We start from the raw sequence: 18,828 nt of genomic DNA on the forward strand, positions 1-18,828 counted from the left end.
AGAGAATTCCAGAGATTCACTACCCTTTGAGTGAAGAAGTTCCTCCTCAACTCTGATCTAAACTGTCCCCCTTATTTTGAGACTGTGCCCTCTAGTTCTGTTTTCCTTTCTAAGCGGGAAGAATCTCTCTACCTCTGCTGGCCTCCTGATTGCTGGCACCCCCAAGTATGTGTGGCCAGTCTCAATCCCTCGATTTCCCTGTCCCTTGGTGATGTCCACCAAGAATGGGCTGTGGCAGGGGGCCAAACTGGCACTGCCAAGTGGCAGTGATCGCTATACTCTGAGGTGGGGTAGTCTCCCAGTGGTAGAATCACCCCCACATCTGATACAGTGCTCAGTTTTGGTCTCCTATTACAAAAAACACAATTGCTTTAGAAGCAGTTCAGAGAGGATTCATTGGACCCATTCCTGGGATGAAAAGGTTAACATATCAAGAAAGGTTGAACAGGTCTATACTTATTGGGGTTTAGAACAATTAAAGGTTATCTTATTGAAACATAGAAGATCCTGAAGAATCTTGATAAGGTAGATACTGGGAGAATTCTTCCTCTTGTGGGGGTGAATAAGACTGGGGATATAGTTTAAAAATGAGAGGCCTTCTATTTAAAATAGATGAGGAGAAACTTTTTCAGTTTTGGTATTTGGAATTCCGTTCCTCAGCTGTGAAGGCTGAGTGTACAAGGCAGAGTTAGTCAAATTTTTGTTAGGTAAGGTAGTCAAGAGTTATGTGAGGCAGACAGAAAATGGAGCTGAGACCACAACAGATCAACCATGATCTAATTGAATGGCGATACAGGCTTGAAGGGCCAAATGGCCTGCTCCTATTTCTATGTTCCTACAAGTTTGAGGAGGGAATTTACCTTAAAGTTAGCTAGAAGGTTAGCAGTCAGTGGTTGCATAATTAAAATAGGGGATGTACAGGAGCTTGCAGAAATCTGAGCATTGTGGTAAAAGCAAAATATTGAGGATTCTGGAACCTGAAACAAAAACAGAAAATCTCAGCAGGTTTGACAGCATCTGTGGAGAGAGAATAAAGCCAATGTTTCAAGTCAGGATGACCCTTCCTCAGTGTCATGGGGCTAGAGCAGATTACAGAGGAAGGGAGGGGCAAGGCCATGGAGAAATTTTCAAATACAAATACAAATTTTAAAATCAGTATTGTCAGATTGGGAGCATGTGTAGAACATGTGTAGGTTAGTGGGCTTATGGGTGATGGTAAATGGGAATGATTACAGTTAGGATACAAAAAGTTGTAGTTTGTGGAGGGTGAGAGACTAGCCAGGATAAAGTTGAAATAGTCTAATCTATTGGTGAATTTAAGTAGGAGCGGAGTTGTACATTATTAGAGAGATGGAAGTCGATGATAATGATGTTATGGATATGTAGTTAGAAGCTAACCTCATGACACCAAGGTTGCGAACACTGTGGTCAAGCCTCAAGACAGCTGTCAGGGAGAGACATGGAGTCAGTCAGTGACTGGGAACAGAATTTGTGGTGGAGGGCCAGAACAATGGTCGTGGACTTCGCAATATTTAATTGAAGGCATTTCTGTGCATCATCTGCTCATATCAAATAAGCAATCTGACAATTGAGGGACAGTGAAGGCGTTGTGAGGGTGTGTTGAATGTCACCAGCATGGCCAGATCTGACATCATTATTTCAAAAAATGCCCATGACTCCTCTGTTCATTGAAATTTCCACAACATCTCACTTTCCTTTGCCTAGTCTTTTGTGTTCTTATCTTCCAAATCTTTTGCATGGCTTCAGTTTAATCCTTTCCAAGATATTTTCTGCCCTTGCCCTAGCAGTGAAACAGCCTAAATTAAAATTACTTGCTTGAAAATATCTCCTTTCTCTTGTATACTGATCACACCATCTTCCCTCCAATGTCTGTCAGCTAGCCTTGTCTAGCTTAGTAGGACTGACCTTGCCTGATCTCACATTGTATATCCCAGATTTGCCATAGGTTTTGGTTCCACTTACCACCCTATACTACCACCTCTGAACACCCTGTGAATTTATCCTTGTTTCCTCCCCTATTTCTCCTATACCCTTCTAACCATCAGGAATGGTTTCAAATGGAATTCATATCATGTCGATCATAGTAAGTCTTTTTCCCGTTTCATTTTGGCTTGAAATTTAGTTTTTAAATAATTTCTGACAATGTGAAAACTTAAGTTTTAAGCACAAAAACACTTTAAACTCCATACTTGGAAAATAGTTTATAAAAGCTCTGTACAAGTGATCAGATACAAAACGGACTGACATCAGCAAGAACTGCAAGAGCTTGCATGCAGACAAAGTGGATGTCGTTCAGAAATAGGTTGTAACAATGCTATTAGTAGAGGTAGCCAGAGCCTAATAGGAGAAGACTTAAATTGCAGCTGGAACTTCTTTTAGCCTCTTGCAAATCATCAGGTATCCCAACATCCTGTTCCTGTCGAGATGTTATTATAACACCATCTGAATAGTCACGATCTATGCAGCAGCACCCATGGAACGTGTTTTATCTTCAGTGTTTACTTTTGAAAAGATAACCAGAACATGACTACTTAAAGCTAACATGGCATTCAAATTTTCAGATATAGTTGTTCTTTGGGAGCCTGGTGTGTTTTGTAATGTTTCCAGTTTTGTCATTGTTTAAACTTTTTCTAATCCATTGGCAGAAAATATTTGCTTGATGACAGTTATTCTAAATTCATCACTTAAATTGCAATTTTTGAAGAGAAATGTATTTTTTGTTAATACCGTAAAATTGAAAGTTAAGTGTTACTGTTTCTTTCGGGATTGTGGATACACTAAGTTTGGTATTTTAAAATCAATGACTGGGAATGATACAAATTGAAGTTAATTTTATTTGTACACTTGTGCAGTATAAATTGCTTTTCTCTTACTTTGACAGGCCTGAACAGAGCCACGTGTCGCCAGTATCACGTACAGTTTTTCGGGGAAGCTCCAGAAAGAGCCTGGATTTTTGAAAAGAGCATGATGCCTTTTGAAGATTTTCAACAATATGATGAATTAGTCCAAGAAAGTGCCAAACATGCAAGTTCCAAGGCAGAGAAGAACAAGGTAGAAAATTCCCTTAGGACGCAAGTGTTGATGTTTCCGTGCATAAGTTTTGTTAACAGAAATCTAATCTAATTCGTATACCATTCCCTCCTAACATCTTGTTCTTAATGTTTGTGTTCTATTTTATCCACCCCCACCTTCAGTCAAACACATTTTTGGAAGTAATGTTGTATTAACCGATGTAGCTTTTTATCATTAGACCAGCAACCTAATAAGTGGTTATTAATCATATCCAGACTTGGGTGACTGAATCTTGCTTTAGTACCAGATCAGCATTGGAATGCTTTAAAAAAGCTTTCCTTTTGATCCTTTCTCAAGCATCATTCACTCAAAGCTTTTTAAACTGTACAAAATGCTTAAATAAAATTCCAAGTTCAGCCTCTAGCATTTATGTCAACTTCTGAATTTAGACTTCTGCTTTTGCACATAACATCTGATTTGGAATTGTCTTTACTTATAGTAATTAAACCTGCCTGGTGTCTCTCACTCACATTATCTCACTGTTTTCACGTATTACACCTGATGGTCAACATGTTCATTGCTGCAAAAGCTTTACTATTAACATTTTATTTCTTGAGTTAAAATGTTTACATTTCTTAAAAACTAACTTAAGCTACAAATTACATAGATGTCAATGGAATCTAAAATTAAATGCTCAATCGTTAGAATGTGAGATGTAAATTCTGTCCCTAGAAAGTCTGAAGAACTTCTTTCAGCACTTGAGCAATTAAGATGCTTTCTTAAAGAATTAAATACCTCTTCTGTTTTTCAGATTCTAAAACCAATTCCTGCCAAAATTCGTGGTCAGTGGGATATAGGTATTTCCCAGGCTAAAGAAGCAATGGCAATGACCCAAGAGGATCGAAAAGCTAAATACACGTTTGTTTATGATCATGATCGTCCACTACTGCCGCCTCAGGTTGCAAAGGAAGCTGGGGTTCCTGTTGAACTTATAGAAGATAGGAAATGGCCAACTGAAGAATTCCCAAGTACCAAGGAAAATCTTGCTGACAATAAGGGGCGTAGGAGAAGAAACCGCAGTGTACCAAATAAAAGGCAATGTTCAAAGCCGTATGAGCCTAAAACCCCTGCAGGGCAGTGTGTAAATAGGACTGTTGATTGTATTGAAGGTTCTGCTCAAAGTCAGTCAACTGACAGGACATCTTGTAGATCATCAGACTCTGAGAGTGGTGCAGGTTCCCCCGTGGCAAAGAGAAAACAAGGAGCCTCCAATCAGCGGACCAGGAAATGTGATACTGCCTTCGCTCAATTCATGGCCTTTTGTCAGAAACACAGAGATGAGGTTTGTGTTTTAAAAGCTTACTTCGCAATCGTATAAATTCTTGCATTTAGACTTGATTTCTTTCTCCAATAAGATACTAAATTCCAGTGCTGTCTCTATACAGTGGCAGTGCAGGGTAGATGAGCAGTACCAGAAGTACAGTATATAATATTTAACACTGAATATTGTCTAGGCATTATATTAAGACGCTGCCTAATTCAGGGAATTGTAAATAAAGTGTAAATAATCTTAAAAAATACTGAACAGAATGCTGACTTGTGTTTTGCACTAAAATGCATTTCATGATTCTTGACCAGACTTTGATAATATTTTAAAACAAAAAATCAGTTGGCACCGCGAATGTCATACCACAGTTTATTTAATGATGAAAAGGAAATGAATAGAATAGAAATCTTGGAAGGTTGAAGTTCACCAAATGCATGGAATTTGTGAAGTGGCATATGGTTGCACTGCTGGGTCACAGAGCCAGGAACCCAAGTTTAATTCCAGCCTTGGATGACTTGTGTATGTGGAGTTTGCATCGTCCCCCTGTGTCTGTGTGGGCTTCTTTTAGGGTGCACTGGCTTCCACCCACTATCCAACGATGTGCTGGCTAAGGTTGATTGGAAAATAGACTTGTGTATGGCAGTAAATAATCAATGGGATGAATTTGAAGAAACAATTCAGAATATTCACAGCAATACATCCCATTAGAAAACAAAAACTGAGGGAAAGATCTATCCATGGCTAAAGAAGAAAGTTGAAAATAGGAGATTAAAAGAAGAAGCTTAAAAGGTTGCAAAGAATAGGAACAAGTCTGAGGATTGGGAGTGTTTTAAAGACCAGCAAAGAGCCACCAAAAAATTGAGGGAAGAAATAGAATAAATGTAAACTACCCAAGAATATAGAAACACATTGTAGAAGGAAGAGGGTAGCTGAAGTAAATGGTCACTAAAAAGCAGAGATGATGGAAATTATTATGGAGATTGAGAAAATGGCAGACAGTGAACAAAGGAAACTTCACTAAAGAAAGGGGCCATGTTTTTGAGGATGTGTGTGTGATACAGGCTAAGATGGAGGAAGTAATCTTCTGAGGGAAGATGTATTAACAAGTTTGAAAAACCTGAGTCGATAAATCCTCTGGGCCTGATGGGATACATCCTTGGATACTTTGGGAGGCAAGGGATGAGATTGCGGAGCCTTTAGCTTCAGGTCCTTATTGTCCACGGGGATTGTGCCAGAGGTCTGAAGAGTGGCGAATGTTGTTCTCTCTTCAAGAAAGCAAATAGGAATGACCCTGGTAATTATAGGTCAGTTAGTCTTACTTTAGTTGTTGGTAAGTTAATGGAAAGGGTCCTGAGAGATAGGATTTATGACCATTTGGAAAGATGCCATTTAATCAGCACGGTTTCGTGAGGGGTAAGTCCTGCCTCTCAAATTTGATTGAATTCTTTGAAGAGGTAGCTAAGTGTGTAGACGAAGGTAGAGCAGTTGATAGCATATATGTGGATTTTGGTAAGGCGTTTGATAAGGTTCCCCATGGCAGGCTCATGAAGAAAATAAGGAGGTGTAGGATAGAAGGAATTTTGGCCGATTGGATAAGTAACTCGCTGTCTCACATAAGCCAGAGGGGGGTGGTGGAGGGAAAATTTTCAGACTGGAGGCCAGTTACCAGTGATGTACCACAGGGATCAGTGCTGGCTCTGCTGCTATTTGTGATTTTTATCAATGACTTGGAAGAGGGGGTTGAAGGGTGGGTTAATGATTTTGCTGATGATGCCAGGATTAATGGAGTAGTGGATAAGGTGGAGGGCTCTTGCAGGCTGCAAAGAGACACTGATAGGATGCAGAGCTGGGCCAAAAAGTGGCAGATGGAGTTTAACCCTGATAAGTGCAAGGTGATTCATTTTGGTAGGACAAACTTGAATGCGGATTACAGGGTCAACGGCAGGGTTCTGAGGAACATGGAGGAACAGAGATCTTGGGGTTCGTATCCACAGATTTTTGAGGGTTGCCACTCAAGTGGATAGAGCCGTGAAGAAGGCTTATAGTGTGTTAGCGTTTATTAACAAGGGGTTTGAGTTTAAGAGCTGTGGGATTATGCTGCAACTATACCGGACCTTGTTGAGACTACATTTGTGTGCAGTTCTGGTCACCTCTAAGAAGGATGTGGAAGCATTGGAGAGTGCAGAGGAGATTTACCAGAATGCTGCTGGGTTTGGAGGGTAGGTCTAATGAAGAAAGGTTGAGGGAGCTGGGGCTTTTCTCTTTAGAGCGGAGGAGGATGAGAGGCGACTTAGAGGTTTATAAGATGATGAGGGGGATAAATAGAATGGACATGCAGAGATTATTTCCTCGAGTGGATGTAGCTGTTACTAGGGGTATAACTATAAGGTTCATGGTGCGAGATATAGGAGGTATGTATGAGGTAGATTCTTTACTCAGAGTGGTTGGGATGTGGAATGCACTGCTGTGATAGTGGAGTCGGACACTTTAGGAACGTTCAAGCGGTTATTGGATAGGCACATGGAGCACACCAGAATGATAGGGAGTGGGATAGTTTGATCTTGGGTTTGGACATAACTCGGCACAACATCAAGGGCTGAAGGGCTTGTACTGTGCTGTACTATTCTATGTTTCCATGTTTCTAAATATTTTGCAAGTAGAAGACTCCAGTTACCTTGGAGCTAATAACATAGGTAACTATAAAATAAAGCCATAGAAAAGCCCATCTTGTCCATGCCAGCCTGAGGACATACAGGTCCCCTTTCTAATCCCACCTTCCTGCACCCAGCCCATAACCCTGTAGCTTGCAGCACTTATAGTGCAGAACCAGGTACTTTTTTAAAAGAGTTTAGGGCCTTTGCCTTCATCGCCAACTTGGGCAGCGAATTCCTAAAACCCATCACCTTTGGCATAAAATGTTCTTCGTCATGTTCCCTTTACACCTTCCATCACTTGGATTGAATTTATGACCCCGGTTCTAGAATTCTGTGCCATGGGCAACAATTTAATCCTGTCGCTCCACCTCTTCCCCTCATAATTTTGTACATCTCTGTCAAGTCACTCTTGGCCGCCTTTTTTCCAAGGAAAATAACGCCAACCTATCCAATCTCTCATCATCGCTACACTTTTCCAGCCCTGGTGATATTTGTGTCCACCTTCTCCGCACTCTCCCCAGAGCAATTACATCTTTCCTTAATGTGGTGACCAGAACTGTGCTCCAGTTGTGGCCTCACCAGCATTTTATACAATTCCAACATTATATCCTTTCATATTCTATACCACTGCCAATGAAAGGGAGCATTCCATATGTCGCCTTTACAACTTAAATTGATGCTTTTGGGGACCTGTGCACTTGTATGCCAAGATGCCTCACTTCATGTACCCCTATTAGTATATTGTCATTTCTTGTGTCCTCTCTTTAATTGTTTGATCTCCCTAAATGCATGATTTCATGCTTCTCCATGTTAAAATCAATATGCGACTGTACTGCCCACTGCACCAACCATCCATATTGTTTTGGAGGTTATAGCTATCCTCTACACTATCCACTTTGGGGACCAATCTTTGTGTCGTGTGCAGATTTCCCATTTGTGCTCCTTGTGTTCATGCCCAAATCATTAATATATAACACAAACGGCCCCAACAGCAAGCCCTTTGTATATGAATAGCCCAGGAACTAATGAGACTGAGGAAATTTAAGGTGATTCATATCAACAGGGGAAAGGTACTGGTGATGTGTTTTAAGACTGCTAGTACTTACTTCTCTATAATATGTACACTCCTCAAGGCATCACAATTTATTTCCCAAGTTCCCTAACATCCATGTTTTGTCCTCCGTGCCTTTTTCCACTGCGCGGAGGCGTTTCCTATACGAGCTGCTGCTGCACAGCCTCCACTATCGCATCCTCGCCTGTCGCCCAGATACACCTAGGTAGGCCTTGTTGCTGTTGGGTGGCAGAGATTCCCAGTGGTGGTCCCTTTACGGAGGGATCTCCCCCAGTTACATTGGGAACCTGGGGTGGAGGGTGATGCATGCAGCAGTTCCGCACAACTGTATGATTCACTGGTTCACGGGCTCAGAAGCTTGCCCCTTCTGTGGCCTTGTGGAGTCCGTAGACCATGTCTATGTTTCATGTCTTAGGTTGCACTCCCTTCTTGTTTTCCTGAAGCACCTATTTTTTATTAATGTTTTGTTTGCACTTCAGTCCCACACTGCTGATGTACGGAAACCTGGTGCAGAGGAGAGGGGAGGGATGGCGAGCTCCTCATGAGCCTGCTCCTGGGCCTGGCAAAACACGCCATTTACAGGTCCAGGCAGCGGGTGATTGAGGGAGCTGCCCATCCTGACTGTCTGCCCCTTTACTGCAGTTACGTTCGTGGCCAGGTGTCCCTGGTGAGGGAGCATACGATGTCCATGGGCACAATTGACGTCTTCCGCGCCTGTTGGGCACCACAGGGGCTGGGGTGCATTATTGACCCTAATAATCACATTTTAATTTGACGTTTTTAAGTTTCCTTTATACTTTGTTTTTGTTCGGGCTGTTCCCCTTTCTTTTGGGGAGCTGCCTTTTTTTTACTTTGTCCTGATTTAACTTGAGTTTATTTGGTTTGATCTTAAAAGAGATCAGTAGGAAATATTGATGAGAAATATTCACTTAGGATCTCACCCATCTCTTATGGGTCCACATGAATGACCTTGTTGATCCTTAAGAGGCCCTACTCTCTCCCTAGTTACTCTTTTTACCTTTTGTGTATTTGTAGAAGCTCTTTGGAATCTCCTTTGCGGTCTTCACGGAGGAGGACGTGAATAATTTGCCGGATGTTAGAGATGGAAAGGTGGTAGGACTGGAGGGTCTCGATGACATTACTGTTACTAGAGAGGTGGTGCTCGACAGACTGGAGGGGCTGATTGTGCACAAGTCCCCAGGACCGGATGGAATGCATCCGAGGGTCCTGAAAGAAATGGCGGAGGTGATAGTGGATGCCTTGGTGGTTATTTTCCAGACGTCGCTGGATTCCGGGGAAGTGCCGGAAGATTGGAAAACGGCTAATGTTACGCCATTGTTTAAGAAGGGTGCCAGGCAAAAGGTGGGGAATTATAGGCCTGTTAGTTTAACGTCTGTTGTAGGTAAAATGTTAGAATCCGTCATCAAGGAGGAAATAGCGAGGCATCTTGAGGGGAACTGCTTGATAAAGCAGACGCAGCACGGTTTCGTTAAAGGGAAGCCGTGTCTGACAAATTTACTGGAGTTCTATGAGGATGTGTCTAGGGTGGTGGATGGAGGAGAGCCGGTGGATGTGGTCTTTCCTGATTTTCAGAAGGCGTTTGACAAGGTACCTTAAGAGGTTATTGCAGAAGGTCAGGGGGCATGGAGTTGGGGGTAGGGTGTTAGCGTGGATAGAGGACTGGTTGTCAAATAGGAGGCAGAGAGTGGGGGTCAGTGGGTGCTATTCGGATTGGCGGATGGTGACTAGTGGAGTGCCCCAGGGGTCGGTGCTGGGGCCTCAGCTATTTACCATTTATATAGATGATCTGGAGGAGGGAACCGAGTGTAGGGTGTCGAAATTTGCTGATGACACCAAAATTGGTGGAACGGCAAATTGTGCGGAGGGTGGGGAGAGTCTACAGAAGGATCTAGATAGGCTGGGCGAATGGGCCAGGAAATGGCAAATGGAATTTAATGTTGGCAAGTGCGAGGTGGTCCACTTTGGTAGGAATAATGGTAGGAAGGATTATTACTTACATAAGAACATAAGAAATAGGAGCAGGAGTAGGCCATCTAGCCCTTCGAGCCTGCCCCGCCATTCAATAAGATCATGGCTGATCTGTCGTGGCTCAGTTCCACTTTCCCGCCCTCTCCCCATAACCCTTAATCCCCTCTCTTATCAAGAACCCATCAACCCGCTTCTTAAAAATATTTAGCGAGGCAGCCTCCACCACTTCAACGGGCAGAGAATTCCAGAGATTCACCACCCTTTGAGTGAAGAAGTTCCTCCTCAACTCCGTTCTAAACCGCCTCCCCCTTATCTTGAGGCTGTGCCCCCTAGTCCTACTGTCTTTTTTGAGCGAGAAGAGTCTCTCCACCTCTATCCTATCCATCCCATTCATCGTCTTATACGTCTCAATGAGATCTCCCCTCATTCTTCTAAACTCTAACGAGTACAAGCCTAGTTTATTCAGCCTCTCCTCATAGCTCAATCCCCTCAACTCCGGTATCAGCCTAGTAAACCTCCTCTGCACTCCCTCCAGGGCCAAAATATCCTTGCGCAGGTGCGGCGCCCAAAACTGCACACAGTACTCCAGCTGCAGCAGGCGACGGTGCAGAGGGACCTCGGGGTCCTTGTGCATGAGTCGCAAAAACCCAGCTTGCAGGTGCAGCAGGTGGTCAGGAAGGCGAATGGGATGCTGGCCTTCATAGCGAAGGGGATTGAATATAAAAGTAGGGAGGTCTTGCTGCGGCTGTATAGGGCATTGGTGAGGCCACAGCTGGAGTACTGTGTGCAGTTTTGGGCACCGTACTTACGCAAGGATATTTTGGCCTTGGAGGGAGTGCAGAGGAGGTTTACTAGGCTGATGCCGGAGTTGAGGGGGTTGAGCTATGAGGAGAGGCTGAATAAATTAGGCTTGTAATCGTTAGAGTTTAGAAGAATAAGGGGAGATCTCATTGAGACGTATAAGATGATGAATGAGATGGATAGGATAGAGGTGGAGAGACTCTTCCCGCTCAGAAAGGATAGCAGGACTAGGGGGCACAGCCTCAAGATAAAGGGGGGGCGGTTTAGAACAGAGTTGAGGAGGAACTTCTTCACTCAAAGGGTGGTGAATCTCTGGAATTCTCTGCCCGTTGAAGTGGTGGAGGCTACCTCGCTAAATATTTTTAAGACGCGGGTTGATGGGTTTTTGATAAGAGAGGGGATTAAGGGTTATGGGGACAGGGCGGGAATGTGGAACTGAGCCATGACAGATCAGCCATGATCTTATTGAATGGCGGGGCAGGCTCGAAGGGCTAGTTGGCCTACTCCTGCTCCTATTTTTTATGTTCTTATTATGTTCTTATGTTATCTGCCAAAGCAATCTCGTGTCCCTTTGTGCCCTCCTGATTTCTCTCTTAATAACTATTCAGGAGGAATTTCTCATTCGGTATATGGATGGCCTGACTAGAAAGGGGGCAAAACTTAACTTCCTCTTGGGAAGTAGAAAGGTGTTCAAGGGATCCACTTAATCCCAGCTGCCAGTGCATGTCATATGCCTCCTTCTTTTTGACCAGGCCTCAATAACCCAAGTCATCCTGGGTTCCCTACTTCTACCAGCCTTGCCCTTCAATCTAAAAGGAATGTGCTTTCTCTGAACCCTGGTTAACACACATGAAAGCCACCCACTTGCTACTTAAGTTTCCTTTGTACTTTTGTTTTTGTTCGGGCTGTTCCCCTTCCTTTTCGGGAGCTGCCCCTTTTATTTTGTCCTAATTTGAGTTTGTTTATTTGGTTTGACCTTAAAAGAGGACCAGGCATCCCTTTGCCTGCCAACATAGGACATTACAGCGCAGTACAGGCCCTTCGGCCCTCAATGTTGCGCCAACCAGTGGAACCAATCTAATGACCCTCTAACCTAAACTATTCCAGTGTTATCCATATGCCTATCCACTGACCATTTGAATGCCCTTAAAGTTGGCGAGTCCACAACTGCTGCAGGCAGGGCGGTGCTCCGGTTTCCTTCCAGAGTCTGAAAGACGTGCTGGTTAGGTGGATTGACCCGAACAGGCACCGGAACGTGGCGACGAAGGGAGTTTCACAGCAACTTCATTGCAGTGTTAATGTAAGCCTTACTTGTGATTAAGAAATAAACTTTAAAACTTTAATGCTGCAGATTATATCCACGGCTGTAAAAGCCTACTCTTGCACAAGATAATACCTATAGTTTTAAGCAGGTTAGTAAATCAGTAACTGTTCCTCAATTTTCATTTGAAAGTACACGTGAAAATAGTCAGTATAATCTCTGAAACTCCTTAGGAAATACTTACAAAGAAACACAGAAGCTAGGAGCAGGAGGAGGCCATTTGGTCCTTCAAGCTTGCTCCACCATTCATCACAATCATGGCTGATTGTGCAACTCCAAAGCCTAATCCTGCTTTCTCCCCATAACCTTTGATCCCATTCGCCCCAAGTGCTATGTCCAGCCGCCTCTTGAATATATTCAATGTCTTCCTTCAGCTACTTCCTGTGGTAATGAATTCTGCAGGCTCACCGCTCTTTGGGTGAAGAAATGTTTTTTCATCTCGTCCTAAATGGTCTACCCCGAATCTTCAGTCTGTGACCCCTGTTCTGGACTCCTCCACCATTGGGAATATCCTCCCTACATCTAGCCTGTCTAATCCTGTTAGAATTTTAAGTCTCCATGAAATCCCCTCTCATTCATCTGAACTCCAGTGAAAACAATCCTAACCTAGTCAATCTCTCCTCATTCATCAGTCCCGCCATCCCCGAATCAGCCTGGTAAACCTTTGCTGTACTCCCATGAGAGCAAGAACATCCTTCCTCAGAAAAGAAGACCAAAACTGCCACAAGCTTTTAGGTGTAGCCTCAGCAAGGCCTGTATAAATGCAAAACATATCCCTCTCCTGTACTCAAAACCTCTCGCAATGGAGGTCAACATACCAAGAAAATCAATCCTATCTAAGCGTCACATCCAATTGCAAGCAAGTTAGATATCAACTACCTGTGCTTCAAACAATAATTCTACTGTTTTGGCAGGTGCCCTAAGCTGCAGGCATCAAAGATGAAGCTGGATTACGTTTTTTGATGATAGTGCTACATCTGGTGCTGGTCTCAGATTACTTTTCTGCACAACATTTTACATTGGTGCAGAATATGGTAACAGACACAAATGAATACTTCACAATCCAATGCTACTTTGGTGGATGACATTCCCAGAACTGAATTTGATTACTTCTTTTCAGACCAAGAAGTTAGACACATTTTTCTCCACCTTGTTCATCAAGGGAAATATATTTCTTGTATATTTCCTCAATTTTATCTGAGCCCAAGAACATTGGATCAACTGTGGGCAGGAACATGTTACTCCCTTGTCAAAAAACAGTGTAAAGAGAAGCTTAACAATAACAGGTCAATCAGTTTAACTTCAATGGTGGGGAGACTTTCATAGAATCTCAACAGTGCAGAAGGAGGCCTTTCAGCCCATTGACTCTGCACCATCCCTCCAAAAGAGTATCTTACTCAGGCCCACTCTCCCACCCTATCCCCATAACCCCCTATATTTACCTTGGCTAATCCACATAACTTGCACATCTTTGCACTGTGGGAGGAAACCAGAGTATCCAAGGGTGGAATCAAACCCGGATCCCTGGCACTGTGCCACCGTGCTATCCCTTCTAGAAACAACAATTCAGAATAAAAATAACAGTCACATGGATAAATGTGGATTAATTAAGAAAAACCAGCCTGGATTTCTTAAGGGAAAGTCATGTTTCATTCATTAGCTAAAGATTTTTTGGAGAGGTAACAGAGGGCAAGGAGGGTTATGTTGAACTAGTTTCTGACAACTAGTTCAGCCGCAGCTAGATTATTGTATCTGGTTCTGAGCGCCACAGTTTAGGAAGGACGTGAAGGCATTAGAGAGAGTACAGAATCATAAAGATTTCAGGGACAAGGAACTTCAGTTATGAAGATAAATTGGAGAAGTTGGAATTGTATTCCTTGGACGGAAAAAGGCTGAGGAGATTTGATAGAAGGGTTCAAAATCGTACGGGATCTGGACGGTGCAGAGGGAGACACACTCGTGAAAAGGTTGACAACGAATGAGTTGAATACAGAGTTGAGGAGGAACTTCTTCACTCAAAGGGTGGTGAATCTCTGGAATTCTCTGCCCATTGAAGTGGTGGAGGCTACCTTGCTAAATATATTTAAGTCATGGGTAGATAGGTTTTTGACAGACAAGGGAATTAAGGGTTATGGGGAGAAAGCAGGAAAATGGAACTGAGCCACTTCAGATCAGCCATGATCTTATTGAATGGTGGGGCAGGCTCGAAGGGCTAGATGGCCTACTCCTGCTCCTATTTCTTATGTTCTTATGTTCTTATTCCATGCCCTTACTACCCTCTGAGTAAAGAACCTACCCCTGATATCCGTCTTATAATTACCACCCCTTAATTTAAAGCTATGTCCCCTCGTGTTAGCCATCACCATCCAAGGAAAAAGGCTTTCACTATCCACCCTATCTAACCCTCTGATCATCTTGTATGCCTCAATTAGGTCACCTCTTAACCTTCTTCTTTCTAACGAAAATAACCTCAAGTCCCTCAGCCTTTCTTCGTAAGACCTTCCCACCATACCAGGCAACATCCTGGTAAACCTCCTCTGCACCCTTTCCAATGCCTCCACATCCTTCTTATAATGTGGCGACCAGAACTGTATGCAATTCTCCAAGAACAGTCTCCATGAATCAACTTTTGAACATTATCATTCGCCTTAGCTATCTTAAAACTAATGGAATTATGTTCACTGGTTCCAAAGTGATCCCTCACTAACACTTCTGTCACTTGCCCTTCCTTATTCCCCAAGAGGAAGTCAAGTTTTGCCCCCTTTCTACTCGGGCCATCCACATACTGAATGAGAAATGTTTCCTGAAAACACTCAACAAATTTATCTCCGTCCAAGCCCTAATACCACCACTGCCCCATTCAATGTTGTGAAAGTTAATACCCTACTATTACCATCCTATTATTCTTGCAGCTATCTCCTTACATATATTTCCACCTCAATTTCCTGCTATTTGGGGGGCCTGTCGTGCAATCCTATCAAAGTGATCTCTCCCTTCTTTTTCAGTCTACCCGTACAGACTAAGTGGGCGAACCCTCAGCTATGTCCCCTCTGTGGTGATGCTTTCCCCAATCAAAAATGCAACTCTGCCTCCTGTTCTATCTTTCCTATAGCATCTGTCCCCGGAACACTGAGCTGCCAATCCTGCCCCTCCCTTAGCCATATTTGAGTAATAGCTATAATATCCCAATCCCATGCAGCCATTCATGTCCTGAGTTCGTCTGCTTTGCTCATCAGGCTCCTGCATTGAAATGAATGCAGTTTAATCCAGACTTCCCTTGCTCTGCCTTGTTTCCTTAGACTACCTATCTGGTCATGTTTTGTACACTCTCCTCGTGTTTTATTTTTCTTAATTTTACTGGACCCATTCACTGAGTTCTCCAGTCTCTGTATTCTATACTGTGGCTATCTTTGACTTTGGTTTCTGTACCTTTCACTTTTCCCCTTACTGCCTTTCTTTTCTGTCCCCACTTTACTTCCCTCTGACTTCCTGCATCGGTTCCCATCCCCCTGCCACATTAGTTTAAACCCTCCCCAACAGCACTAGCAAACACTCCCTCTAGGACATTGGGTGCAGACTGCCCAATTTGTACTGATCCCACCTCCTCCAGAAACAGTTCTAATGTCCCAAGAATTTGAATCCCTCTCTCTTGCACCGTCTCTCAAGCAACATATTCATCTTTGCTGCTGTTGGGACCAGAAGATCTGGGTCATTTTCATACAAGTTATTTAGATTGTGGAGTGTTTGCTACAGTTTGGTGTGATCACATCTGGAGGACTGTGCAGTTTTGGTCTCCACGTTTAAGAAAAGGTGTATTTACAATGGAGGTGATACAGGGAAGGTGCACCAAATTAGTTCCTGAGGTGAGAGGCTGAGTAAATTGTGCATTTACTCCCTGAAGCTTAGAAGAATTGAGAGATGGATCTCATTGAAATCTACATAATACTGAAGACGCTTGATATATTGACAGAGATTGTTTCCATTAATTGGGGAATTCTAAAACACGAGAGCATGGTCTCAGGATAAGGGGCTAATTAATTTGACTTGGTTAAGAAGTTTCTTCATTCAACACAAAGGGCTGTGAACCTTTCAAATTCTGTAGCTCAGAGGGTACTGCATCATTGAATATATTTAAGGCTGGGACAGATGGAATTTTGGTATCTGAGAATTCAAGGATATGGGAACCGGGCAGAAAATGAAGTTGAAGCCCACAGTCAGGCAAGATCCTATTGAGTGACAAAGAAGGCTTGATGGGCTGTGCGGTCTACTCATGCTACTATTTCTTCTTATGCTTTACTTCTAGTGGTTGGTTTATTGAGGCAAATACTGCAAAACCATTTGAAGAGAAAAAGACATTAAAAAAATTGGAGAGGGACGGGAAAATAGGATTATAGGAGGTGACCTGAATGATCACTTGCTGTGCTATAACTTTTTTGTTCATAAAACAGCAGACCAATCTTTCTAAAAACATATGTAAGCATAAATGAAATGAACTAAATATTGACGGGCAACTTTCAGTAAAGCAAATTATCTTGCAAATAATTGTGATTTGTAAAAAAGAATAATTGTTTAAAATATTACTTGGCATGATTGATTTGAAATGTGGCATGATCAATTTAAATATTTCAGAATGAACACATCAGTGTTTTAATTGTACATTAATGTCCATGTTAGCTCACGTTTGTTATCTTTCCTCATAAACTTCAGCTCAGTGTGGAGTAGGGATATATATACTGTCTTTATATTTTTATCCTTCTCCGGTGCACTTAATCTTGGCTGAAAATGTACATATCTTGTTTAAGAGGCACTTTGTTAAGGTTGAAGCCAGAAAATGTTTTAGATTTTGTAAATCTATTGTGGCTATGAAGTGGAATTCCAGCAATTTTATCAACCAAAAATTACTGAATGCATGACACAGATTTCACAACATCAAAGCAATTTCTAATCCAAAATCTGCAAATATTCATAAATCTACCAAACGTGAGTTGAGCTACTCTCAATTTATAGTATAATTGTACGTGAGTTTTCATACAAGCATCTCTAAACATTATCATTGTACAAAGGAAAACATTTCTCAGAGATACCACTGTTTTGAAAATGATTCCTTTTAATGTATGTTTCCTACTGAATGAATAAAACCTCTTTTTTGCTTTCAGTTCCAACCACTCCATGTTGAAGATTGTCACTGAATTTCTGTTGGTTGTGATGTGAACCAAAGGCAACTCCAAAATAACTTTTTAGTTTGCTTTAATGGTGTCTGATCAAGCATGCAAGTTTGCATTCTTTTTCTAATTCTCCATTTTTTTTCTACTTTTTTCCACTCATCTAAAAATAGTGGGAAATAATTCCTTGAGTATGGCCAGTGCCGTAACCCTTCTTCGTGTACGACCCTAGACAGTTAATTCACTTTGGTTATCGCATCTCAGCCAGATCCTGTCCTTGGTGCCATGCCAGCATCTTCATTTTCCAGTAAGAATTCCTGCATGATGATCAACAGTGGAATCCACAGTTGATTTCTGTTTCATCTTGTCTGTCCCCAAGCATCACTTTGATATCTAATTTTGTGCATGTCAGACATTGAATCTCCAAATGTTTTGATCTGAGTGATTTGATTCCATTCTTTTTGTAGTTTATCCATTAGCCCATTGGGAAACAATTTGACTCTTCATCAGCTGATAGCTAAGTTGATGGCTCTGTGTGATGGTATCTGATATCTTTCTCCTGATTACTTGGCTAAGGCTCTTGTAATTGCCGTTCAGCGCATGGTAGTATGTTCCTCCGCCAGTTGGAAGAATAATATTAACCAAAAAACAATGTGTAACAATCGTTTATTTGATTTTAGGCTTTCAAAATGGAATTTGGGGGGGGGGGGTGGTGGGAGGAAGGAAGGCAGGAAGGAGGAGGAGAAGGAGTTCCCTTCTGGTTGGAATCATACCTGGCACAAAGGAAAATGGTTATGTTTGTGGTTGTTAGAAGTTAATCATCTCATCTCCAGGACATCACTACAGAAGTGTCAGAGACCCAACCACTTTTTCACCTGCTTCATCAATGACCTCCCATCATAAGGTCAGAAGTGAAGTGGGAATCCTCCTCCTCCTCCTTTTCCCCCCACCCCGATCCTGACAAAGCAGCCCACTTGATTGCTACCCCTCCAAAAATATTCAATTCTACTGCTGCAAATGAACGGTGGCAGCAGTGTACTATTTACAAGATGCAGCGCAAGAACTCACCAAGGTTCCTTAGGCAGCACTTCCAAGCCCACAAGCACTACCATCTAGAAGGACAAAAGCAGCAGATACATTGGAACGCCATCTGGATGTTCCCATCCAAGCCCCTCACCATCCTCACTTGGAAATATATCACCATAGCTTCAGTGTCGTGGGTCAAAATACTGGAATTGCCTTCCATTGCAACATTTGTGGGCATACCTGCACCTCAGGGACAGCAGTGGTTCAAGATGGCATCTCGCTACTACCTTCTGAAGGGCAACAAGAGATGGGCAATAGATGCTGGCATAGATAGTGACACCCACATTGTCTAAATTTAATAATATATTTTAAAAAATGATCTGTTGTGCAATATTTTTGTGTAATAGATGTGAACTCTTTTGCATTGTCTGCAACCGAAAGTA

General features: G+C 42.5%; 1 protein-coding gene across 3 annotated transcripts in view; it reads left to right on the forward strand.

Moving 5' to 3' along the window:
- nsd2 (nuclear receptor binding SET domain protein 2) overlaps positions 1-18,828 on the forward strand; it is a 127,512-nt gene that overhangs the window by 38,589 nt on the left and 70,095 nt on the right. For all 3 annotated transcript variants that reach the window (XM_080202545.1, XM_080202733.1, XM_080202639.1), the window contains exons 4-5: positions 2,903-3,072; positions 3,845-4,375. In XM_080202545.1, coding sequence (XP_080058671.1) covers positions 2,903-3,072; positions 3,845-4,375 — 701 coding nt within the window. The remainder of the gene's footprint in view (positions 1-2,902; positions 3,073-3,844; positions 4,376-18,828) is intronic.

Source organism: Carcharhinus amblyrhynchos, chromosome 1 (genome assembly GCF_965287045.1).
Source record: "Carcharhinus amblyrhynchos chromosome 1, sCarAmb.v2.hapA, whole genome shotgun sequence".
In the NCBI taxonomy this organism is placed as follows: domain Eukaryota; kingdom Metazoa; phylum Chordata; class Chondrichthyes; order Carcharhiniformes; family Carcharhinidae; genus Carcharhinus; species Carcharhinus amblyrhynchos.